General features: G+C 33.6%; 1 protein-coding gene across 1 annotated transcript in view; it reads left to right on the top strand.

The window, feature by feature from the left end:
• Nucleotides 1-20,659, top strand: part of PTPN12 (protein tyrosine phosphatase non-receptor type 12) — a 91,378-nt gene that overhangs the window by 30,027 nt on the left and 40,692 nt on the right. Inside the window, exons 2-6 of the mRNA XM_024558930.3 lie at nt 4,327-4,435; nt 13,371-13,447; nt 14,972-15,067; nt 15,939-15,977; nt 18,832-18,903. Coding sequence (XP_024414698.2) covers nt 4,327-4,435; nt 13,371-13,447; nt 14,972-15,067; nt 15,939-15,977; nt 18,832-18,903 — 393 coding nt within the window. The remainder of the gene's footprint in view (nt 1-4,326; nt 4,436-13,370; nt 13,448-14,971; nt 15,068-15,938; nt 15,978-18,831; nt 18,904-20,659) is intronic.

Raw genomic sequence — 20,659 nt, 5'->3', positions numbered from 1 at the left:
ATAGCACTAACCTTATGAGTAATGTCCCTTAGTATATTATGGCATGTTTTTCAACTTATTTCCTAGTAACAGCTTCACTACAGACCATGGAAAATAGTGGTTGTGAAGTTAAAATGAAGTTGAACATATACTTTCCATTTCATATAGTTAAATGAACTTTGGTGCTACCCTCTACTTCAACCACTATTTAGACATTAATTTTGATGTATTAAAAGAACAAAACCTTTTGTTTAGGTTAACATTAAAATCTTACTCCATGATTAGTTTATTTAAAGCAATATGTTCCAGGGTACAGGGTATTATAAATATTAATCTGACAATAATATTGTAATCACAGAGTTGAGAATTTAGTAAGGGAAGAAAGATGTAGTCTCTTTATATTTTTACCATAAATATATAGAAGGATATAGTGTTTTAAGAATACATGTAAAGTCTAAAATAAACTCAGAAGACAAAACTTATTTTTGCATCAGTAGGATAAGAAACTGCAAAGAAGCTGAGACTTAAAAAAAAGATGGATAAGATTTGGGGGTATGTAAATAGAATGACCACTAAGAAGCAAAGAAAAGCGTACACAAAAACACAAGGATAATTATTGTGGGGAAATTTTAAACTGGAATTTTGAAAGCACCTTTTTGTAGTTGTTTTAGTTTATATGTTGCTGGTGGTCAGTGCTACCATGTCCATACAATGTTGTATTATACTGATATTTTAAGAGATTTAGAAAAGAGTATGGTTTTTCTATTTACCATACCGCCCAGTTTATGTAGAGTCTAATCTCAAAACCTTTTTGATTATTCTATTTAAAATCTTTTTGTTTAAAGCTGGTCATTTCTTTTTTGCCCCCACTTGCTGAACCACAATCTTCTCCCCTATCCCTTTGTTACTTGTTAATTATTTTCCTTCTTTATCCCTAATCTATACTCCACCTCTGAGAAAAACCCCTAGTCATTTTTTCAAAATTATTTGTGAAATTTGTATTAGCCGTTCATAAAATACAGAGGAACCTAAACATTGTTGAAAATCAGTCTTTTTCCTCCGTGCAGCTGATCACTGCACTCCTTCCTCTTGAACCTATACCTTATACTAGTGGTGCTGACAGTGTGTTTTTCAGACAGCAAACAACAGTATCATCTGGGCACTTATTTAAAAAATACAAATTCTGAGGCTGTACCCCAACCTACTGAATCAGAAACTCTTAGATTGGGGCCCTGAAATCTAAGTTTTAATAAGCCCTCAAGGGGATTCTGGAGCATGCTCAAATTTGACAATATGACTGAAGTTATGTTTTATAGTACTTAACACTCCCCAGGAAACAGATTGGCTCAGAATGTGTGACTCCTTTTGATCTCTGAGTAGGAAAGGTTTTAAAGAAAATAAATAAATCTGTAGTAGCAAATAACATTTAAGGAGTTTCAGTAATTGACTCAGTAATAATAGCTAACATTTACTGAGCCTTTTTTTTGTGCCAGGCTGTTTGCTAAGTATAGGAGTATAGGTATTATCCTTGTATTACAGAAGGTGAGACATAGGTTAAATACGGTCAGTGTCATACATCTAGAAAGTGGCGTATCAGTTAACTTGAGCAGCTAACTATAAAGCTGACTTTGTTGTCATTAGGCAGTAAGTCCCTACTTGAGAATATGTTTTTAATACAATGGGATAGAATTATTTTGATTTGTGTTATTTTTTTTTAAGTAACAAAGTTTTTACATTTAATGGATCACCTTTTATTTATACTATATAAAAATTAGTATCTTTGATGGGTAGGAAGATTTCTAAGTACATTACTTATGTAGACTTGTTTTAAATAGAACATTCATCAGAAGTGTCAATGTAGCATTCCATTCCGTATTAGGCTTTAAGAAAACTGGATATATAACAATTTATACTTAAATTAGATACTTGTGTACAAGTGTTTTTAAGGTTCATTATTTGAAAAGTCATTTTACATGAAAACTTTTTTGCACATTTCTCAACATGGCTTGTCATGTAAAAGAAGAATGCTTGGAGTGATTGCAGCAGGTATTCCAGAAGTGCATTCACATTTTATAATTAAGTTATTCTTTCTGTTTACTTCGTGTTATATATGTGTTTTTTTCCATGACAGTTACTTAAGTAACATTCCTTTTCTTCCAGTGTTCCTGCAACTGTTCATATTGGTATCCTTTTAAAGTCAGATTTGCATACAATATTTTGTAATGGCATTAAGATACTATAAATATCTGAAAATGAAAATCTTTTTCACATGTAATTTTTTGAGTAGACAGTACATTTATATAATCCAAAAGGTATGAAAGGACATATAGTAATGTTTCTTTCCCATCCATTTCCTACAGCTACCCATTTCTCTTCCCCATAGACAACAACCTTTGTTAGTAACTTCTCTTCAGATATTTTATGCACATCTACAAACACAAATATATTCTTACTCTTTTTAACACTAATAGTAGTATATACACTGTTGTGTTCTCTGCTTTTTACACTTAATATGCATTTTTGGGATATTTCCATGTCATTAGCGTATAATTCCTAGGTTAAGGAGTTACATTTATTTGTAATCACCAAGTTACCTTCCTTAGGGGTTATAAATGTTCTTTTCTGTCAGCATTTAATGAAGTTCTGGTTTTCCCATGTCCTCCCTCACTAACAGTCTGTTTACTTTAAATATTTTATTTTATTTTATTTTATTATTTTATTTTATTTTATCGATTTGAGACAGAGGAAGAGAGAGAGTAAAACACCGATTTGTTGTTACAGTTATTTATGAATTCATTGGTTGATTCTGTATGTTTCCTGACTGGGGATCCAATCCGCAACCTTGGTGTATTGGAGCCACACTCCAACCAACTGAGCTACCTGGCCAGGGTGGTGCATTTAGTTTTAAATAAAGTTTTTCCCTCTAATATACTTTGAAAACTTTAGTAGCATTGTAAATGCGGGGGATTTCACTTTGGCATTGTGCCAGTGCAGAACAAGATTCTAGTCATCTTTTCATCTCAAAGAAAAAAAATGTATATTCTTGTTTTAGGACTCTGAGATTATGGTGATAAACTTTAGTTTTTCAAAGAAAACCAAAGGCTCACTCACTATTCTATATGTTCTATTTGTAAGATTACTTCAAATGCTGTATGTTAAAGTATATCTTAATAACTTAAGAATCTTGAATTAAAGTTCTGTGTGATTTTTTTAAAAATATAGACATAATATTCTTTGCTGCTTAAGTGTCAACATCACAAGTAAAAAAAAATGGTGAAAAAGTTAAATGTTACTAGGCTTCTTTTTCATTTCATTTGTTCTCAATAATTTATTGAATAGTTCAACCAGAATATCTTAAGTATGTCTTTAAGCCTGGAAGAGAGTAGGCTCCTTTGAAATTAAATTTCAGCAATGTAGTTGAGTAGTGGATTAAAACAATTCACAATGCTGACTTTCAGTGCTTCTGAAAGCAGGAAGTGTATTACAGACATGCAGAAATATTCCAGCCCCAAAGAACATCCCTACTGCCATATGTGGTAAGAATTTGTCACTAACTCACAAACCACTTCTGTAATACAGTGAATAAGCAGAATTGGTCTTTGTTGGACATTTCCAACTCAGTATGTGAAAGAATTTTGTTTTGCAGTGTCTTATAAGTAATCATTAGCTTATGTTTTAGAAAGAGGCTGATGTATCATTGGTGCTCAGGGTTTAAGACAATAAGGAAAATTGTACTTAATCTTTTGAGCATGGTTTTAAAACTTGGTTTTTGGAACCCCTTATTAAAACACAAAAATTACTCAAGTAAGTTAAGGACCGAGTTAAATAATTCTGGCTTAGCTAATGTGATTTCTTTAAATAAAATTACTTTTGTTCTAGTTCTCCTTTTTTCACTGCTTTTGGAATATTAATCTTATGTTTGCACTTAATAAAAATCATTCTTGGGGTTAACCTTTAAGGATTAGGGAGATGCTGTGATCTTAGAAAAATAGGAAATTGAGCCTTGGCTGCTGTGGCTCAGTGGATTGAGCACTGCTGGCCTGTGAACCAAAGGGTCGCCAGTTGATTCTCATTTAGGGCACATGCCTGGGTTGCAGGCCAGTTTCGGTGTGGGGCATGCGAGAGGCAACCACACGTTGATGTTTCTCTCCCTCTTTCTCTCTCCTTTCCCCTCTGTCTAAAAGTAAATAAATAAAATTTAAAAAAAAAGAAAAACAGGAAATTGAGTTACGAGGAATTGGGATTAGCAAAATTCAATGAAGAGCTATTTGTGAATTATTAAAATTTTGAAAATACTGCTTTTCTAAAATTGATTTTTCTTCTCTTCTTTTTTTAAAATATTTTAAGCGATTAAGAAGATTGTCTACCAAATATAGAACAGAAAAGATTTATCCCACAGCCACTGGAGAAAAAGAAGAAAATGTTAAAAAGAACAGATACAAGGACATATTGCCATGTAAGTTTGAAATGCCCTCTACTGAAATGGAAATGCTAATAAGCAGTTTATAGCCTACATTAGCTTTAGTCTTTCTAGTGAGTTTGCTTGTTAAGGAGGTAGTAATTAACCTTCCTTTCAGGGTATACTGTAAGTTAATAATTTGTAATTCTGCTTCTTGTTTTTCCTTCTCATAATAGTTTTTGTTGTGTGTCATTGTTTAATTTTTCTTTAAGCATCACAATTACCCTATTACTTTTAAATACTGAAAAATCCAAGTAAGAAAGTCTTTTGAATTCTCTGTTCAAAGTTAATTTTTTTAATATAAAATAATACAGCCCTGGCTGGTGTTGCTTAGTGGGTTGAGTGCCAGCCAGGGAACAAAAAGGTCTCTGGTTTGATTCCTGGTCAGGGTACATGGGTAGGTTGCATGCCAGGTCCCAGTTGGAGGCGTAAGAGAGGCAGCCGATCAGTGTATGTCTTACACATTGATGTTTCTTTCCCTCTTTTTCCCTCACTTCTGTTCTCTCTCTGAAAAGTAAAAAAAAACTTTTTAAAAATAAAATAATATAGATAGATAATTCATAAAACTGAATAAATTTTGCAAAATGCTAAAATAAATATAAACTTTATCTGTTGTATACAATGAGAACCTTTGTTGATTAGTTATGCATGAAAAAATAAACCATAAGATAATTCATGCCTGTATGTCTGCTGTTCTCAGCAGTCTAAATATTTGTCTCTAAGTGTATGCATTATACAGGGTGGTACAAAAGTAGATTTACAATTGTTTGTAGAAAATAAAACAATAATTAATAAAAATACAAAAATAAACTATGTTTCTCATACAATTATAAACCTACTTTTGCCCCACCCTGTACTGGTAACATTATATTCTAGTAATAGTAATGTAATTGAGTGTAATATAATAGTAGTGTATTGAATGCCAGCCTGTAGACCAAAGGGTCATCGGTTCAATTCCCAGTCAGGACACATGTCTGGGTTGCAGGCCCAGCCCCAGTAGCGGGTGCACAGGAGGCAACCACACACATTAATGTTTCTCTCCCTCTCTTTCTCCCTCCCTTCCCCTCTTCTAAAAATAAATAAAATCTTTTTAAAAAAAGACAGTTTCTCCACCTTTGTCTATCATCTAGGGAAATGAATCTTAAACAGCTCTAGGTTTCTGTTTTCATCGGTTGTGTTTCATTCATTGATTTTACAAAATATTTTGATCATATACCGTACACTGGGGATACTGCAGGGGGAAAAAAGTGCAAAACCTTCTGCCCTCATGAAGCTTATATTCTATTTAAGGTGTCAGGTATTGAATAGAAATAACATATGTGGTCTATCAAATGGTGATTAGTGCCGCATTGAGAATAATATAGTAGGAATGAGGGACATAGAGAAAGCTGACAATAGAATGGGGAAGCTTTACAATTTTAAATACAGAGGGAAGGTCAGTAGTGTGTTGTTAAATTGACTCTCTGAAAAATAAAAGCCCTCATTCTGTATTGTTGACCAATTTCTATAGTAAATGGCTTATTTGTCATAATCATCATAACAAAACTATGAAGTAGATACTATAATACGCCACTTTGTAGATGGGAAGCTGAGACAGGGAGGTTAAATAGGTTGTAATACAGCTAATACTGAGTGCATGAGAATTTAAACCGAGGCAGTTTGTATCCAGAACATTGGTTTTCAACTAGGGTGATTGTGCCCTTGAAGGGTCATTTAGCAATGTCTAGTGACATTTTGGTTGTCAAAACTGGATGCACAGTACGCAGGCTGCTACTGACAACTTGTGGGTAGAGGCTGGGGATGCTTCTGCTTGCTACAATACAGAGGCCACAGCCTCTCCATAGTAAAGAATTATCCGCCCTGGCTGGTGTGCCTCAGTGGATTGAATGCCAGCCTGTGAACCAAAAGCTCGCTGATTTGATTCCTGGTCAGGGCACGTGCCTAGGTTGTGGGCCAGGTTCTCGGTTGGGGGCATGTGAGAGGCAACCAATTGACATCTATTGCACTGATGTTTCTCTCCCTCTCTTTCTTCCTCCCTTCCACTCTCTCTAACAATAAATAAATAAAATCTTAAAAAAGAAGAAGAAGAATTATCCAAGGCTAAAATGTCAATAGTGCTAAGGTTGAGAAACCTTGCCCTAGAGCCTGAGCTAATCACAGTGGTATTATAGTCAGAATGGCAAGGCCTTTTTTCATTTAAATTATGTAAAGTTTGATAAGTCAGTTTCCAATAAAATTCTAAGTCACTTTAATTTAGAAAATTATATTAATAATAATTGTACTTAGAGATGTATGTTTACTTACTGTCATAAGGATAATATTAAGTTGTCAATTTCTTTTGCATGTTTAGCATGTCCAGTGCTTACAGATACAGTATTTTTAAAGTGGCTTTAATGAGATCCTCTACATGTCATAAAATAAATACCCATGAAGAAGTATATAATTCAATGATTTTTACTAAATTTATAGAGTTGTGCAATTATCGACACAATTTAATTTTAGAACCTTTCTACCACCCCCAAAAGATCACCTATGCCAATTCGACATCTTAAGCCCCACTGCTCTGCTTTGTCTCTATAGCTTTTTCTTTTCTGGAAATTTCATATAAATGTAATGATAAAATATGTAGTCTTTTGTGTATGGCTTTTCCACTTAATTCATCCATGTAACACATATCAGTAGTTCATTTCTTTTTATTTTATAGTAATACTCCATTGCATGGTTATATCACATTTTGTTTAACCATTTGCCAGTTGAAGAGCATTATGAACAGTGCTGTTATAAACATTTCCATACAAATTTTTATGTGGATGTTTGGTTTTATTTCTCTTGGCTAGATACCCAGGAATGGAATTTCTGGGTCTATGGAAGCTTATGTTTAACTTTATAAAGAAACTAATAAACTACACAGCTCAAAGTAGCTGTATACTATTTTACCTTCCTACTAACAATATATGAGAGTTCCAGTTTCTCCACATGTCTGCAATCACCTGTTACTGTCTTTCTGATTATAGTTGTTCTGGTGGTAAATTTAGAGGTATCTCATTATGGTTCTAATTTGCTTTTCTCTGATGACTACTGATGTTGAGCATCTTTTCATGTTTTTGGGAACATATATCTTCTTTGGTGAAGTGTTTTGAAATCATTTGTACTTTTTTAAAATTTCACTTTTTTATATTACTGAGTTTTAAGAGTTGTTTTTATATCCTAGATACAAGGGTTTGGGGGGGTTGTTTTGTTTTGTTTCTTTATATACGATTTGTGAAAAAATTTTCCTTAATTATGGTATGAGTTTAGGGACTGAAATAATCTTTGTGCATGTGGGATTGTTACTCAGTACCATTTTTTGAAAAGACTCTACATCGAGTCACTTTGGTACCTTTGTTGGGAGCATTTGAGCCATACATTTAATTCAATTCCATTGACCTGTTCTTAAGCCAATATCATACTATTTTGATCACTGTAGAGCTATATATTAAATTTTAAGGAAGAAATGTATCCTCCATCTGTGTGTGTGTGTGTGTGTTTAAATGGTTCTTTTGGATCCTTTGCATCTCAATATCAATTGTAGGATCAGCTTGTCAATTTCTGCAAAAATCCCAGTAGGAATTTATAGATCAATTTGGGAAGTATCATTTTAAAGCATATTGACTCTTTCAATCCACAAATATGGAATCTCTCTCTTCATTTCTTTAGATTTTCTTTAATTTCTCTAAGCAGGGTTATGATTTTCAGTGTATGTCTTATTTTTTCTTTTTTAAGAATATAGTTTATCGATTATACTATTATAGTTGTCCTGATTTTTCTCTCGAGCCTCCTCTGCCTGATACCCCATTCCCTCCAGCAATCACCCTCCCCTTCTTAGTTCATGTCCATGCGTCATGTGTATAAGTTCTTTGGCTACTCCATTTCCTATACTGTTCTTAACATTTCCCTGTCTATTTTGTACCTACCAATTTGTACTTCTTAATCCCTGCTCCTTTTCCTCTATTCTCCCCCTTCCCCATCCCAGCTTTAGATAATCCTCCAAATGATCTCCATATACATGATTCTGTTCCTCCTCTACTTGTTTGCTTAGTTTGTTTTTAACATTTTGTATAATAATGGCTTGGTGATGATGAATTCCTTTACTTTTACCTTGTCTGGGAAGCACTTATCTGCCCTTCAGTTCTGAATGACAGCTTTGTTGGATAGAGAATAATCTAGGTTGTAAGTCCTTGCTTTTCATCACTTTGAATACTACTTGTCAATCCCTTTTAGCCTTCAGAGTTTCTTTTGAGAAATCAACCCACAGTCTTACGGGCACTCCTTTATAGGTAACCATCTGCTTTTCTCTTGCTGCTTTTGAGATTCTCTCTTTCTTTAAACTTTGGTGTGTCTTGATGTGGCTTGTTTTGTGTCCATCTTGTTTGGGACTCTCTGTGCTTCCTGGACTTATATGTCTAAATCCTTCACCAAATTAGGGAAGTTTCTTTAATTATTTTTTCAAATAAGTTTTCGATTTCTTACTCTTTCTCTTCTTCTAGCACCCCTATTTGATCGTTGGTACATTGATGTTGTCCCTGAGGCTCCTTAACCTATCCTCAGTTTTTTTGGATTTTTTTTCTTCTTGCTGTGGTGATTGAATGTTTTTTTTCTTCCTTATGTTCTAAATCATTTATTTGATTCTTGGCTTCATCCACTCCACTGTTGGTTCCCTGTACATTTTCTGTATTTCACTTAGTGTAACCTTCATTTCTGCCTCGGTCTTTTTTATATTGTTTAAGTACCCAATGAGTTCCTTGAGCATCCTAATAACCAGTGTTTTGAACTCTACATCTGATAAATTGCTTATCTTTTTAAGCAATTTCTTTTTCTGGAGTTTGGTTCTGTTCTTTTATTTGGGCCATATTTTGTTGTCTCCTCATTTTGGCAGCCTCCCTGTGTTTTCTGTGTATTCAATAGAGGTACTTTGACTACCTGTCTCGGTGGCATGGCCTATTGTAGAAAAGCACACCAGTAAGTTGGATGGGTAGAGCCTTAGGTAATCACCAGGGTGGGGCAACCTGTATGAACCAGGTTGTTGGAGTCTCTTGTATGGTGTTACCTCTGGCTCTGTGTGGAGGAGTGCTCAGAAAGGGGACAATGCCAATGACTGGCCTCTGGAGTTTTATCCAGGAAGAAGCCATCTCCTTGCACATTCCCTAATGCCAGACACTTCAATTTCTCCCCGTGTACCACTGGTGCCCTTCCAGCAGCTGCCTTTGTGTAAAGCCCAGAGGGAGTGAGTCAGCCTTAGTACTAAGTCCTTTATGGGAGTGAGTCAGCCTTAGTACTAAGTCCTTTATGGACCCTTTAAGAGGAGACTCCTGGGAATCCTGCAGTTTCGTCCACCACTCCAACCCCTACTTGTTTTTACAGGCAGCAGTTTGGGGGACTTAATCTTCCTGGTGCTGGAACTGTGGGCTGTGTGGTTAGGGCTGGGGCTGGGATCCCATGCTCCCTAGGCCTAGGTATCTCTTCCAATGTGGGACCACCCATTCTGCTGCTCTCTGTGGCTTTCCACCTCTCTGCTGCGTCTCTGCATGTCTCTACCCCTCCTACCCATCTGGATGTATGTGGCTTCTTTAAATCCTTGGTTGTTGGTCTTCCATACAGCTCAATTTTTCTGACGAATTTAGGTGATATTTCTTTTGTAGTCTAGTTGTAATTTTTGCTGTAGTTGTGCAAGGAGGTGAAGCGTATTTACCTATTCCTCCATCTTCACTGGAAATCTACAAAATTCTTTTACAAAATTCTTTAAGCAATTGTAAATGGAATTCTTTTAATTTTATTTTCAAATTCTTTTTTTAACCAGTACAGTATCACCCTTGAACAGCACAGGTTTGAATTGTGCAGGTCCACTTACATGTGAATTTTTTCAGTAACTACTATTTTCTGTTTGAAGTTAGGAGTCCATGGATTTAGAGGACCAACTATGCACTGCTCTGTGCCAGCGTACTTGAGCATCTGCAGAGTTTGGTATTCCCCAGTGGCCATAGTCCAGATATCAATCTCCCACAGATAGCACGGGGCAACTTAAGTTTCGGGGGAGTCAAAAATTGTAAATGAATTTTTGACTGCGTGGGGACGGTGAGTCCTCAAGGGTCAACTGTGTATAGAAATACAATTTATATTTGTGTATTGATTTTTTTAAATCTAGTCACCTTCCTGAACTCATTTATTAGTTTAGTGTTTTTCTGTGGATCCTTTAGGATTTTTTACATACAGAATCATGACAGCTGCAAATAATGAATTTTGCTGCTTTTCAGTATGAGTCTCATTTGCCTTATTACATTGGCTAGAACATCTAGTATAATGACTTGAAGTGGCAAGAGCAGACATCCTTGCTTTTGCTCAATTAAAAGTAATTTCATCACTATTCAAATATCAATTAGTTTTTTCTAGAGCTATGTTGGATAGTTGATTTATTTTATACCAGAACATTGAGCTCAGTACCAGAACTAAGAAATTTCTAGACACTCCTTGTGTTAAGAATACCTGTGCTTTGTGTGTTCTGAGGGCTAAAACTGTGCTGGCTAGCCTGTAGGAGTGATGGATCAGGGTACTCTGCCTATCTAATGTTAATTGTGGAGATCTTTTTATTTGTTACACCTGGATTCAGTCATTAGGTGGTTTCTCTTTCCTTGGTGACAATCTTATCTATTTTCTTTTTGTTTTCATAGGTTGTTGATGTTTGTTCAGAAAGAAAAAGAACACACTGCTTTAAAGAGCCCCTTGGGTAGCGGGCATTGATTTTTATCTATTTGGAATTGAGCTCTTGGGAAATTGTAGAGGCAGTCAGCAAAACCATGGGAAGAAATGATTGTTTTCACTTCTTTGTTAGTTTTTATATTCTATCTACTCATTTTTATGATTAAAAGAAGTACCAATGAAGAGTGTTAAATTACACAAAATGATGTTAATATAAGCAGCATATTAATTTTTAAATTGTCAATAATATACTATGATTGTAAATATAAAGTAGTGACTACAAAATCTGCATGTGCCTTCGAAGGGTTTTTTTGGTTATTTTTTTTATTGTTGTTCAAGTACAGCTGTCTGCATTTCCCCCCCACCCTAGCCATCCCCACCTCCCTCACCTGATCCCACCCCCTTGGATTTGTCCATGTGTCCTTTATAGTTCCTGAAAACTCTTCCCCCTTTTCCCCCTATTATCTACTCCCACCTCCCCTCTGGTTACTGTCAGTTTGTTCTTAATTTCAATGTCTCTGGTTATCTTGCTTGCTTTTTTGTTTTGTTGAACAGTTCCACTTAAAGGTGAGATCATATGGTATTTGTCTTTCATCACCTTGCTTAATTTCACTTAGCATAATGCTCTCCAGTTCCATCCATGCTTTAGCAAAAGGTAGGATCTCCTTCTTTCTCTCTGCTGCATACTATTCCATCATGTACCACAGTTTTTTGATCCACTCATTTACTGATGGCACTTAGGTTGCTTCCAGCACTTGGCTATTGTAAATTGTGCTGCTATGAACATTGGGGTGCGTAGGTTCTTTTGGATCTGTGTTTCAGGTTCTTAGGATATAACCCCAGCAGTGGAATTGTCAGGTCAAAGGCAGTTCTATTTTAGTTTTCTGCATAAATTCCATACTGTTTTCCACAGTGTCTGCACCAGTCTGCATTCCCACCAACAGTGCACTACAGTTCCCTTTTCTCTACAACCTCTCCAACACTTGTAGTTTGTTGCTTTGTTTATGGCGGCCATTCTGACTTGTGTGGTTTTAATTTGCATCTCTCTGATGGCTAGTGATACTGATCATCTTTTCATATGTCTCTGGGTCCTCTGTAGTCCTGCTTGGAGAAGGGTCTGTTCAGGTCAGAAATTTTTTTTTTTAAGCCATTTTCTGTGCCCCATCTTGAAGTTACTGAATCAAACTTACTGCAGTATGGGACTCAGAGCTCTTGTGTTTTAATTTGCTTTCTCTAGCGCCCTAGCTATTGTATGATTAGAGGTAAATGAAATAAGACCGGAGAAACAGTAATAATTACTGAAGCCTGGTAGTGGATATATGCGATCCATTATATTATTATATATGTTTCCCTATGCTTAAAATTTGCCATCATAAAAGTTTCTTTTAATACCCAGTTTGTATGTAGCAGCAACAACTTGTGTAGTACGATTATGTTGGTGTGGTTTTTCAAAGTACATAGCTATATGCATAAAAATTACTTTTGGAAGGAAAAAAGAACTTTAACATAGTATTTTTGTTGGGAAAGAGAGCCCTTAGAATTCAAGGAGAGGGAAAAATTAGTTTCATTTCATATCTTTAAGATTTAATTTTTAAAAATCATTTCATTTAAAAAATAAAATACATAATCTTTAAAAAATATATTTGGGGGCTTTACTATAAAGATTAATTTTTACCCTAAGTAGTCATTACCTAATAATAAATTGTATTGGCCAAGTGCAGTATTAAAGCACTTTTATATATCATCTTAATTCATTAGTTGTCATAGTTTACTTAATTTTTATAATTTTGTGAAATAATGAAGGTTAGATTTTCTAGTAAGTTTTTGCAAATGGGCTTGTGTGTTGGTGGTTAGTGCTCACTGCATGATACGCTTGTTAAAAAACGGCAGAGATGAAACATCAGATTCTTATCTAGTAATGCGGGATTATGATGGGGTGGTGCCCAGGAATTTGTATGTTCAACGAGCTCCTGAGATTATGCTGATTGCATCTTTAAATCACAGCTTTACATCATCAGATTTTTGTTTTTCAAGAATGACTTCTGTCAGTATGATGTCGGAAATTATCCTTTCTGATACCTCAAGTCAGTTTTTATTGTTTTTTCAAAGTAAATATTTTTTGTTGTTTACTTAATCTTATGGTTCATTAGAAAACACCTGTCTTCAACAGGACATAATTTGTGAAATATTTATCTTGTAGTTGATCACAGCCGAGTTAAGTTGACTCTAAAGACTCCTTCTCAAGATTCAGACTATATCAATGCAAATTTTATTAAGGTATGTGTTTAAATGGTGTTTCTCTGCCACACTTAATGTCTTCCTTCATACTAGTTTATTAAATTATTTTGATTTGCCTAAACATGGTACCGTCAGCAAAAGAAATAAAAGTAAAATCACAGCCCTGACACATTTTTATGTGCTTTCCCTTACAGTATCCATACTCATAGAGAGTTCTGTGATATTGGAGATAAAGTTTTCTTTGTTTACTCTGAAGACTTTTAAATACTTCACCTATTGCTAAATCATCTTTTCTGTTGTCCCTTTGAGTTTTTATGTACATGGCCATTCCCTGGTATTAAATCATATAGGTTATTTCCAGTTTTTCTTGATGGTAATATTGTAGTAAACATTATTCTTTTGGAAAACCTCATAGGATAAATTACCAGTGGTAGAATTAGTGTGTAATACTGATTTAAAATTATAGAATATAAACTTATATTGAAGACTTGTCAGCTGTCACCACTGCAAGTGGCAACCCAAAATGCAACATTAAATATAGTCAATATATAGTTAACTTTTTTGATATACTCTTTGATCAAAAGCAGTTAAGTTCTTACATGGTTATCAATAGAGAAACAAATTCAAACTGCTATTTGATTAAATAGAAGACTTTTAAGCTGTTCTGTGTTTTTATATGAATATTTATATGACAATATAGTCCTGCTATTTTTAGTGGCTTGTATATGGTATGTATACATACATATTTTAATAGAATATTTTGTTGACAGAAGTATTAAAGTGGTAAGAGTTATGTGATAAAAAGAATATCTATGCCAATGTTGAACAGTAATGCTTTCAAATAAAAAACTATTTTTCCAAACAAACTGAATTTTATTAGAAAACCCAAAACAAATAGATAAAACTAATACATAGGTGATTTGTTGTTTCAGATGTAGTTCATGTTTATATTCTTTTATAAACATTTGCTAAGTATTTATAAAAGGACATTTGTTAAAAGTTCTACTTTTTAATTGCACTTTAGTAACACTTAGTCATTGTGTGATTCCATTAATGCTGGTTTAGTATTTTAGTCTGCTATCTTGTTTGGTCTATTCTCAGGTTCATTATTGGAAACATATAGTAGGCATGCAGTAAACTTTAAGTTGAATAAATAATGAAGGTAGCTACAGAAAAATCTATCTAAGAAAGAACTGTTGGCTAGTTTTAGTACTGTTTTTAGAATCAAAGGATACTTTTATGTTTCTGCTACACTACAGTTAACTTTGTTGACTCAGTCTTGGGACTTTTTAATTCTTCGGTAAATAATTTTTGAGCAATCATAAGGCAGTCAATTGTTAATTCTGTGTACCATGTCTAATAAATACACAAGTAATAATATTTCACCCAAAGCTGAAGTGAATTGATTATAATTTTGTAATGCTTTTATGTAGTCTGGATGAAAAATTATATTTGGAAATGCTGTAAGTGAAAACAGCAGTATTAATAAAATTTGAAACCTTAAAATTTAGGTAAGGGAACATTCTTGGTAATCATAATGAAATTTGCTTTTAACCATTTTAGGGTGTTTATGGGCCAAAAGCATACGTGGCAACCCAAGGACCTTTAGCAAATACAGTAATAGATTTTTGGAGGATGATATGGGAGTACAATGTTGTAGTAAGTAACTTACTTTTTATAATCTAAAAAGTCAGAAACTGATTCTAGGATGTTTCATTAAATTAAGAAGAGGGAGTGATAACACTTTAAATCTTGTCCTCTGTCAGTAACTAATAAGACAGCTACCAAATAAGAGGGATTGATAGATGGATAGAGGGATAGCTATGTGGTAAGTCAGGTATAGTGAAATACTAATTGTAGGATACAGATGGCAGCTACCCGACTTTGCATTACATTAAAAAATGTTAGAGTGGGGGAGCAAATGTAACAACCTGAGGTTTAAAGACAGTTAAATGGCCCTGGCCTGGTGGTTCAGTTGGTTGGAGCATCGTCCTGTACACCAAAAAAAAAAAAAAAAGGTTGTGAGTTTGATCACAGCACATACCTACATCCAAAGACAGGGTGCAAGAGGAGGCAACTGATCTTTGTTTCTCTCTCTCCCCCTTCCTCTCTCTCCAAAAAATCAATAAAAACGTAACCTTGGGTGAGGATTAAAAAAAAAAAGATAATAAAGACCTTTTAATGCATTTATCCTTTAGGTAATTTTATTAAATGTAATTTCAAGTCACAAGTAAATCTGTAAGATTCATAAAATTTAATTTGTTGCTATATAGCCCTTGTTTGGAAGGTGTGATTTTGATAATTTCTGTAACTCACACTTTTTAGATTAACAAACTATATAAATGATCCCTGAAAGTATAGTCTTCATACTTTTCATATCAAAACTACTTTTTTTGCCTGGTTAGGGTATGTATGGGAGGCAACCGACTGATAGTTCTGGGTAAAAATTAATTCTTGAAATCTATATTTCATTAAAAAGAGAAAATTGTGTTTAATTCTTCCTCTTATCCCACCCCCACGTCTTTTTTAGATCATTGTAATGGCATGTCGAGAATTTGAGATGGGAAGGGTATGTATACTTGTTAACACTTAAAAATAATTTTGATGTATTCCTTTTGTCACTTTATTTCTAAGGATATATATTCCTGGTCTTATATTCTGAGCCCTTGTCATTAAAGCAGATGTGTGTGTGTGTGTACTGCTATTGCTTTTACTGGATGAAAGGAACAAAATATAAGTACATTTTATTATATACTGAAAATAATGGATTTTAATGGTGCTGTAAGTAGAATGCTGTTTATGGACTGAAGTGGAGAGGCATTTTAAAAATAGGAATAATGCCCTGTCTGGTGTGGATCAGTGAATTGAGTGCCAGCGTGCAAACACAAAAGGTCACAAGTTCGATTCCAGTGAGGGCACGTGACTGGGTTGCATGACAGCTCCCCAGTTGGGGGCATAACAGAAGCAGTTGATCAGTGTATGTCTTACACATGGATGTTTTTCTCCCTCTCTTTCTCCCTTCCTTACCTTCTCTCTAAAATAAATAAATAAATCTTTTTTAAAAATAGGGATAAAATTGAGCCATGAACGTGAGTTAAATAATTTTGATTATTATAAATTTATAACTAGAATTGATTTCTCTGCAAATATCACTGCATTTTTTTGTTTGTTTATGCTATATTCAAAGAAAGTTCTTTAATCTGAGATTTTTGATAATGGTATTTTTATGCCCTTATACACATGAATTTAGTTTTAAATTCATTTGATCTCCTGCAGCATCAACTACTGTGTCTTCATTGGGGTGGTAATATTTATAGGATAGGAACTAAATAAAATTTATGTGTAGTCTTCTGTAAATGTAACACACAAATCAAACTTAGGAAACAAGTTATGTGGTAGTTTGAAGTTTCCCTATGTTAATGTGGTTCATTAGTTAAGGTAAAAATTAGTTTTATTGTAAAAATTTTTATTAAAATTTTTTTCGGTAAAGAATATGTTGCAAAAGCAAGATAGTACATCTTTCAGTTATGTGAGATGTATTAATATATAAATCATTGCAAAAGCTTAGTTTAACTGGTAGTTTCTGTCATTCCTCCTCCCAAACCAATTTTTTTTTTTTTTTTACCAATAGTGGAAGTATTCAGTAATATTGGACAGAAAATAAACATTTGCTAAAATAGAACTTAAACAGACTGAGAAATTACTAACTTACCTGTTTAAGTGCTGTTAGTATGTAGTTCAGTACCATTATTTATCAGTTGTCTTAAGAAATTTAAATTTTACTCTCCTAACAGTTTCTCAAGTTACTATTAAGTTTAGGACTTACTTCTCTTTGTGCTATTAATAAGCTCCCCATATATATCAGTAATAATACTTGATGAAAAATAAGTTGCATTGAATGCAAAATTTTTTTAAACTAAAGATTTTGTGATTGGTAGTGTTTTGTCAGATTGTCAGTGAATTCGGGTCTGCTAATTTGTTTGATAACCTTAACTTAAATCTCAATTAGAATGTGACCTGATGGAAACAGCATAAGTAATGAAATCAAACAAACCTACACTTCTCTAGCTTTTTTGACCATTGGTACAGTAAATGTCCCCTCTAAGCTTCATTTTACTCACCGTTGACATGAATATTATATGATTATATGTTATGCATGTATTGATGTTTAACACATAGTTTTTGGTATTAATAATCATTAGTTTATACCTGGATTATAAATATTAATATAATCCTTACTCATTTACTGTGGTATATAAGTCACAGCTTCATTTCTTACTTATCTTGTATAATTTGTTTCTGTCTGTTTTCAAGATGTTAAAACTTTAGCAGGTAGAAGACCAAAAAATCCTTAAAAATAACTTAATTAATTTTATTATTTTCTGTGAACTTCTAGGAAATGAGTTTTGTTGTTCTAAGCATCCTAAAATATTAATAATACTGCTCTAGGCCAAAATAACACACTAAAGAGTTCTACTTTGTTGCCTTCTGAGCAGTAATGTTAGCTTAGGGTTAATTCTAACCCATAGGTAATAATTCTGCTTACTGTATTTGAAACTGTAAGAACTTAGTAAGAATTGATACATTTCCCACTGCCTAAAGGTTTATTTTAGCTGGACTGTCATTTAAAAGCTTTCATTTTAGTGGGTTTTAAAGTTATTTCATTACTTAGCATCAGAATCATTGTATATTTTTATTGTTATTTTTCTCTTAACCAAATTTTCTAAAATGATGGGGTTTGATATTAGAAAACAAATGAAAATTTAGTGTTCTATTTCTATGCCTGTGTAAAACAGAAAGATAAGGGGGGAAACTGGTTACACTTTCTGTAATTTCAAAAAAAAGTGGATAGTTTACATTATTCATTATGCTTGTATTAATGAGTATTTTTTATCAGTATAACATTGAAATATACTATTTTTAGTACTTGCAACAATTATGTAAGATGAGAATTATTGTTCCCATTTTTATATAGGTAAAGGAACTAAAGATCAGTTAAACAGGAAAATTAGTACTTGTATTTGTGAAATTCTTTTGCTACCAGCCAGAATGCTCTTTCCAGTAAGCCACAGATTTTACACTTGATGAAAATTCAGCCAGATATTATAGGGATTTTAATTTTATAGGCTTTGAATCTTGCCTGGAAACCCTTCATTCTAAATAGATCTTATACCAAAAGCAGTTGTTTTTTTTTTTCTAGAGAACATTGTTAATAACATTCTTATTATCAGTCTTGGAGAGGACAGAGTAGCTCATCTATGAGAACGATTGGATAAATTTGAGCTCTCTCAGATCCTTGCCAATTGGCAATTATTCTGTTTCCTGGGAAGTAACAAGAGACTGAACACTAGGGCAGAAAATATTTATAAAAAGTCAAGAAAAACTTATCCTATGGATTACTAACTTTCTTTTTTGGACAACAGAAAAAATGTGAGCGCTACTGGCCTTTATATGGAGAAGACCCTATAACATTTGCACCATTTAAAATTTCTTGTGTAAGTACCTGTTTTTATGTACATTGTTTAATCAGAAGATTGGCATGCTAGTCTGATGAAAAATTATAATACGGTGTAAACCCTTTTTTTATATAAGCCAAGCATTCAATATTTCATTGTAAATCTGTACTTAATTATACTAAACAAATATTAATAATGTTTGTTTTTATACCACCTTAAAAATTAGAAGCTTTGAGATAAATGATAAATATATAAATCACTTGTTGCCTTATGTTGTGTTAGTCTTTGTATGTAAGTTAATAAGTATATGAGTAAATGGAGTAACTGTGCTTTGAGTGATATATTTGGAACCTTTGATGACTGCAGTTTATCATGTTTATCTTTCATATCTGTCACACTCTCCAGGATGTTCTTATTATATATTATACAAAGATGGCTCTAAGAATTGCCATCCTAGACGTAAAGACTGATTCTTTATGGTAGACAATTTGTTAAGAAACTTAAAATATACAACCATTTAATGAGCTCTTGAAATGAATTAAGTTGAAGTTCTCAACACAAATCTGAGAAATGAATTTTAAAAAGCCAATGAAAGAAAAAAGGTAAAATATAAATGAGCTTTAAAATAAAAACCACAGTTTGCTCTGGGTTACACATGATGTCATCTTTCTCATCAGCTGAAAGAAATGTATTTTCTTATTTACTCAACTCAAAAGACCTATAATTGAGCAAACATGAAAATTAAATAACTTACCTATATTAGGTAGAGTTTTCCAGAGAAACAGAATCAGTAGGGTGTGTATATATAGAAAGAAACAGGTTAATTATATAGAATGGGCTCACATTGTTATGGAGGCTGGTAAGTCCAAAATCTGCAGGGTGGGTGGGCAAGCTAGAGACCAGGTGCTGATGTGCAATCCAGTTCAAAGACAGTCTGTTGTAAAACCAGGAAGAATTGATTTTGCAGATGAAAGCAGTCATCTGGAGAATTCTCTGTCTTGGGGGAAACTGGTCCTTTTGTTCTGTTTAGGCTTTGCCTAAGTAGATAAAGGGCAGTCTGCTATTCTCAAAGTCCACTGATCATAATATTAATCTTAACCCAAAACACCCTCACAGGAACACTAAGAATAATGTTTGACCAAATATCAATTATTTGATATTGACCACTCTTGGGCCTAACCAAGTTGACACAAAAATTAACCCCATCTCATATTCTCCATCTCAGAATTGCTTGTTTTTGACTTTGTTTTCCATGGTTAAATGAAAAACAGTTTCTGTGATTTTACTTGTCACTGGTGAGTTCAGGAAGTCCATAATTTTATGACTTATTTGTACTTAAAACTTCTGAATTCCTCTGATGTATACCCAAAGTTTAGTGCTTCCTGGGTTGATACAGAAAAGGACTCAACTTGTATCACACAACCTCCTTTATAAATACAATGTGTTTTTGTAATGTTAACTATAACTCAGAATGCAACTGCCTGGATTTAATAGGCAGTCAGTACTCTAAAGTATCGTTAGAACAAACTATTTGTGGGTTAAATATAAACATTTAAAAAATCATACTGCATTTCATATTATTTGAAATTAATAAAAACCAATACATTCCACATTGTCTACTTCTATGAGGGAACACCTTCCCCCTCACCAACCCAAAAAGTATTCTGAAATACTAAGAACACAGGAAACCTAGTTTTGTGCGGTGTGGTTGTGTTGAACATTTGCAAATTTAAATGTGATAAGATAACTGTACTCAGTGTTACAAAATTCAAAGTGAAAATACATGTGCTTAACA

Source organism: Desmodus rotundus, chromosome 6 (assembly GCF_022682495.2).
Source record: "Desmodus rotundus isolate HL8 chromosome 6, HLdesRot8A.1, whole genome shotgun sequence".
NCBI classification, from domain to species: Eukaryota; Metazoa; Chordata; class Mammalia; order Chiroptera; family Phyllostomidae; genus Desmodus; species Desmodus rotundus.
Note: the sequence above shows the minus strand (reverse complement) of the source record. Positions and strands in the feature narration are given on the sequence as shown.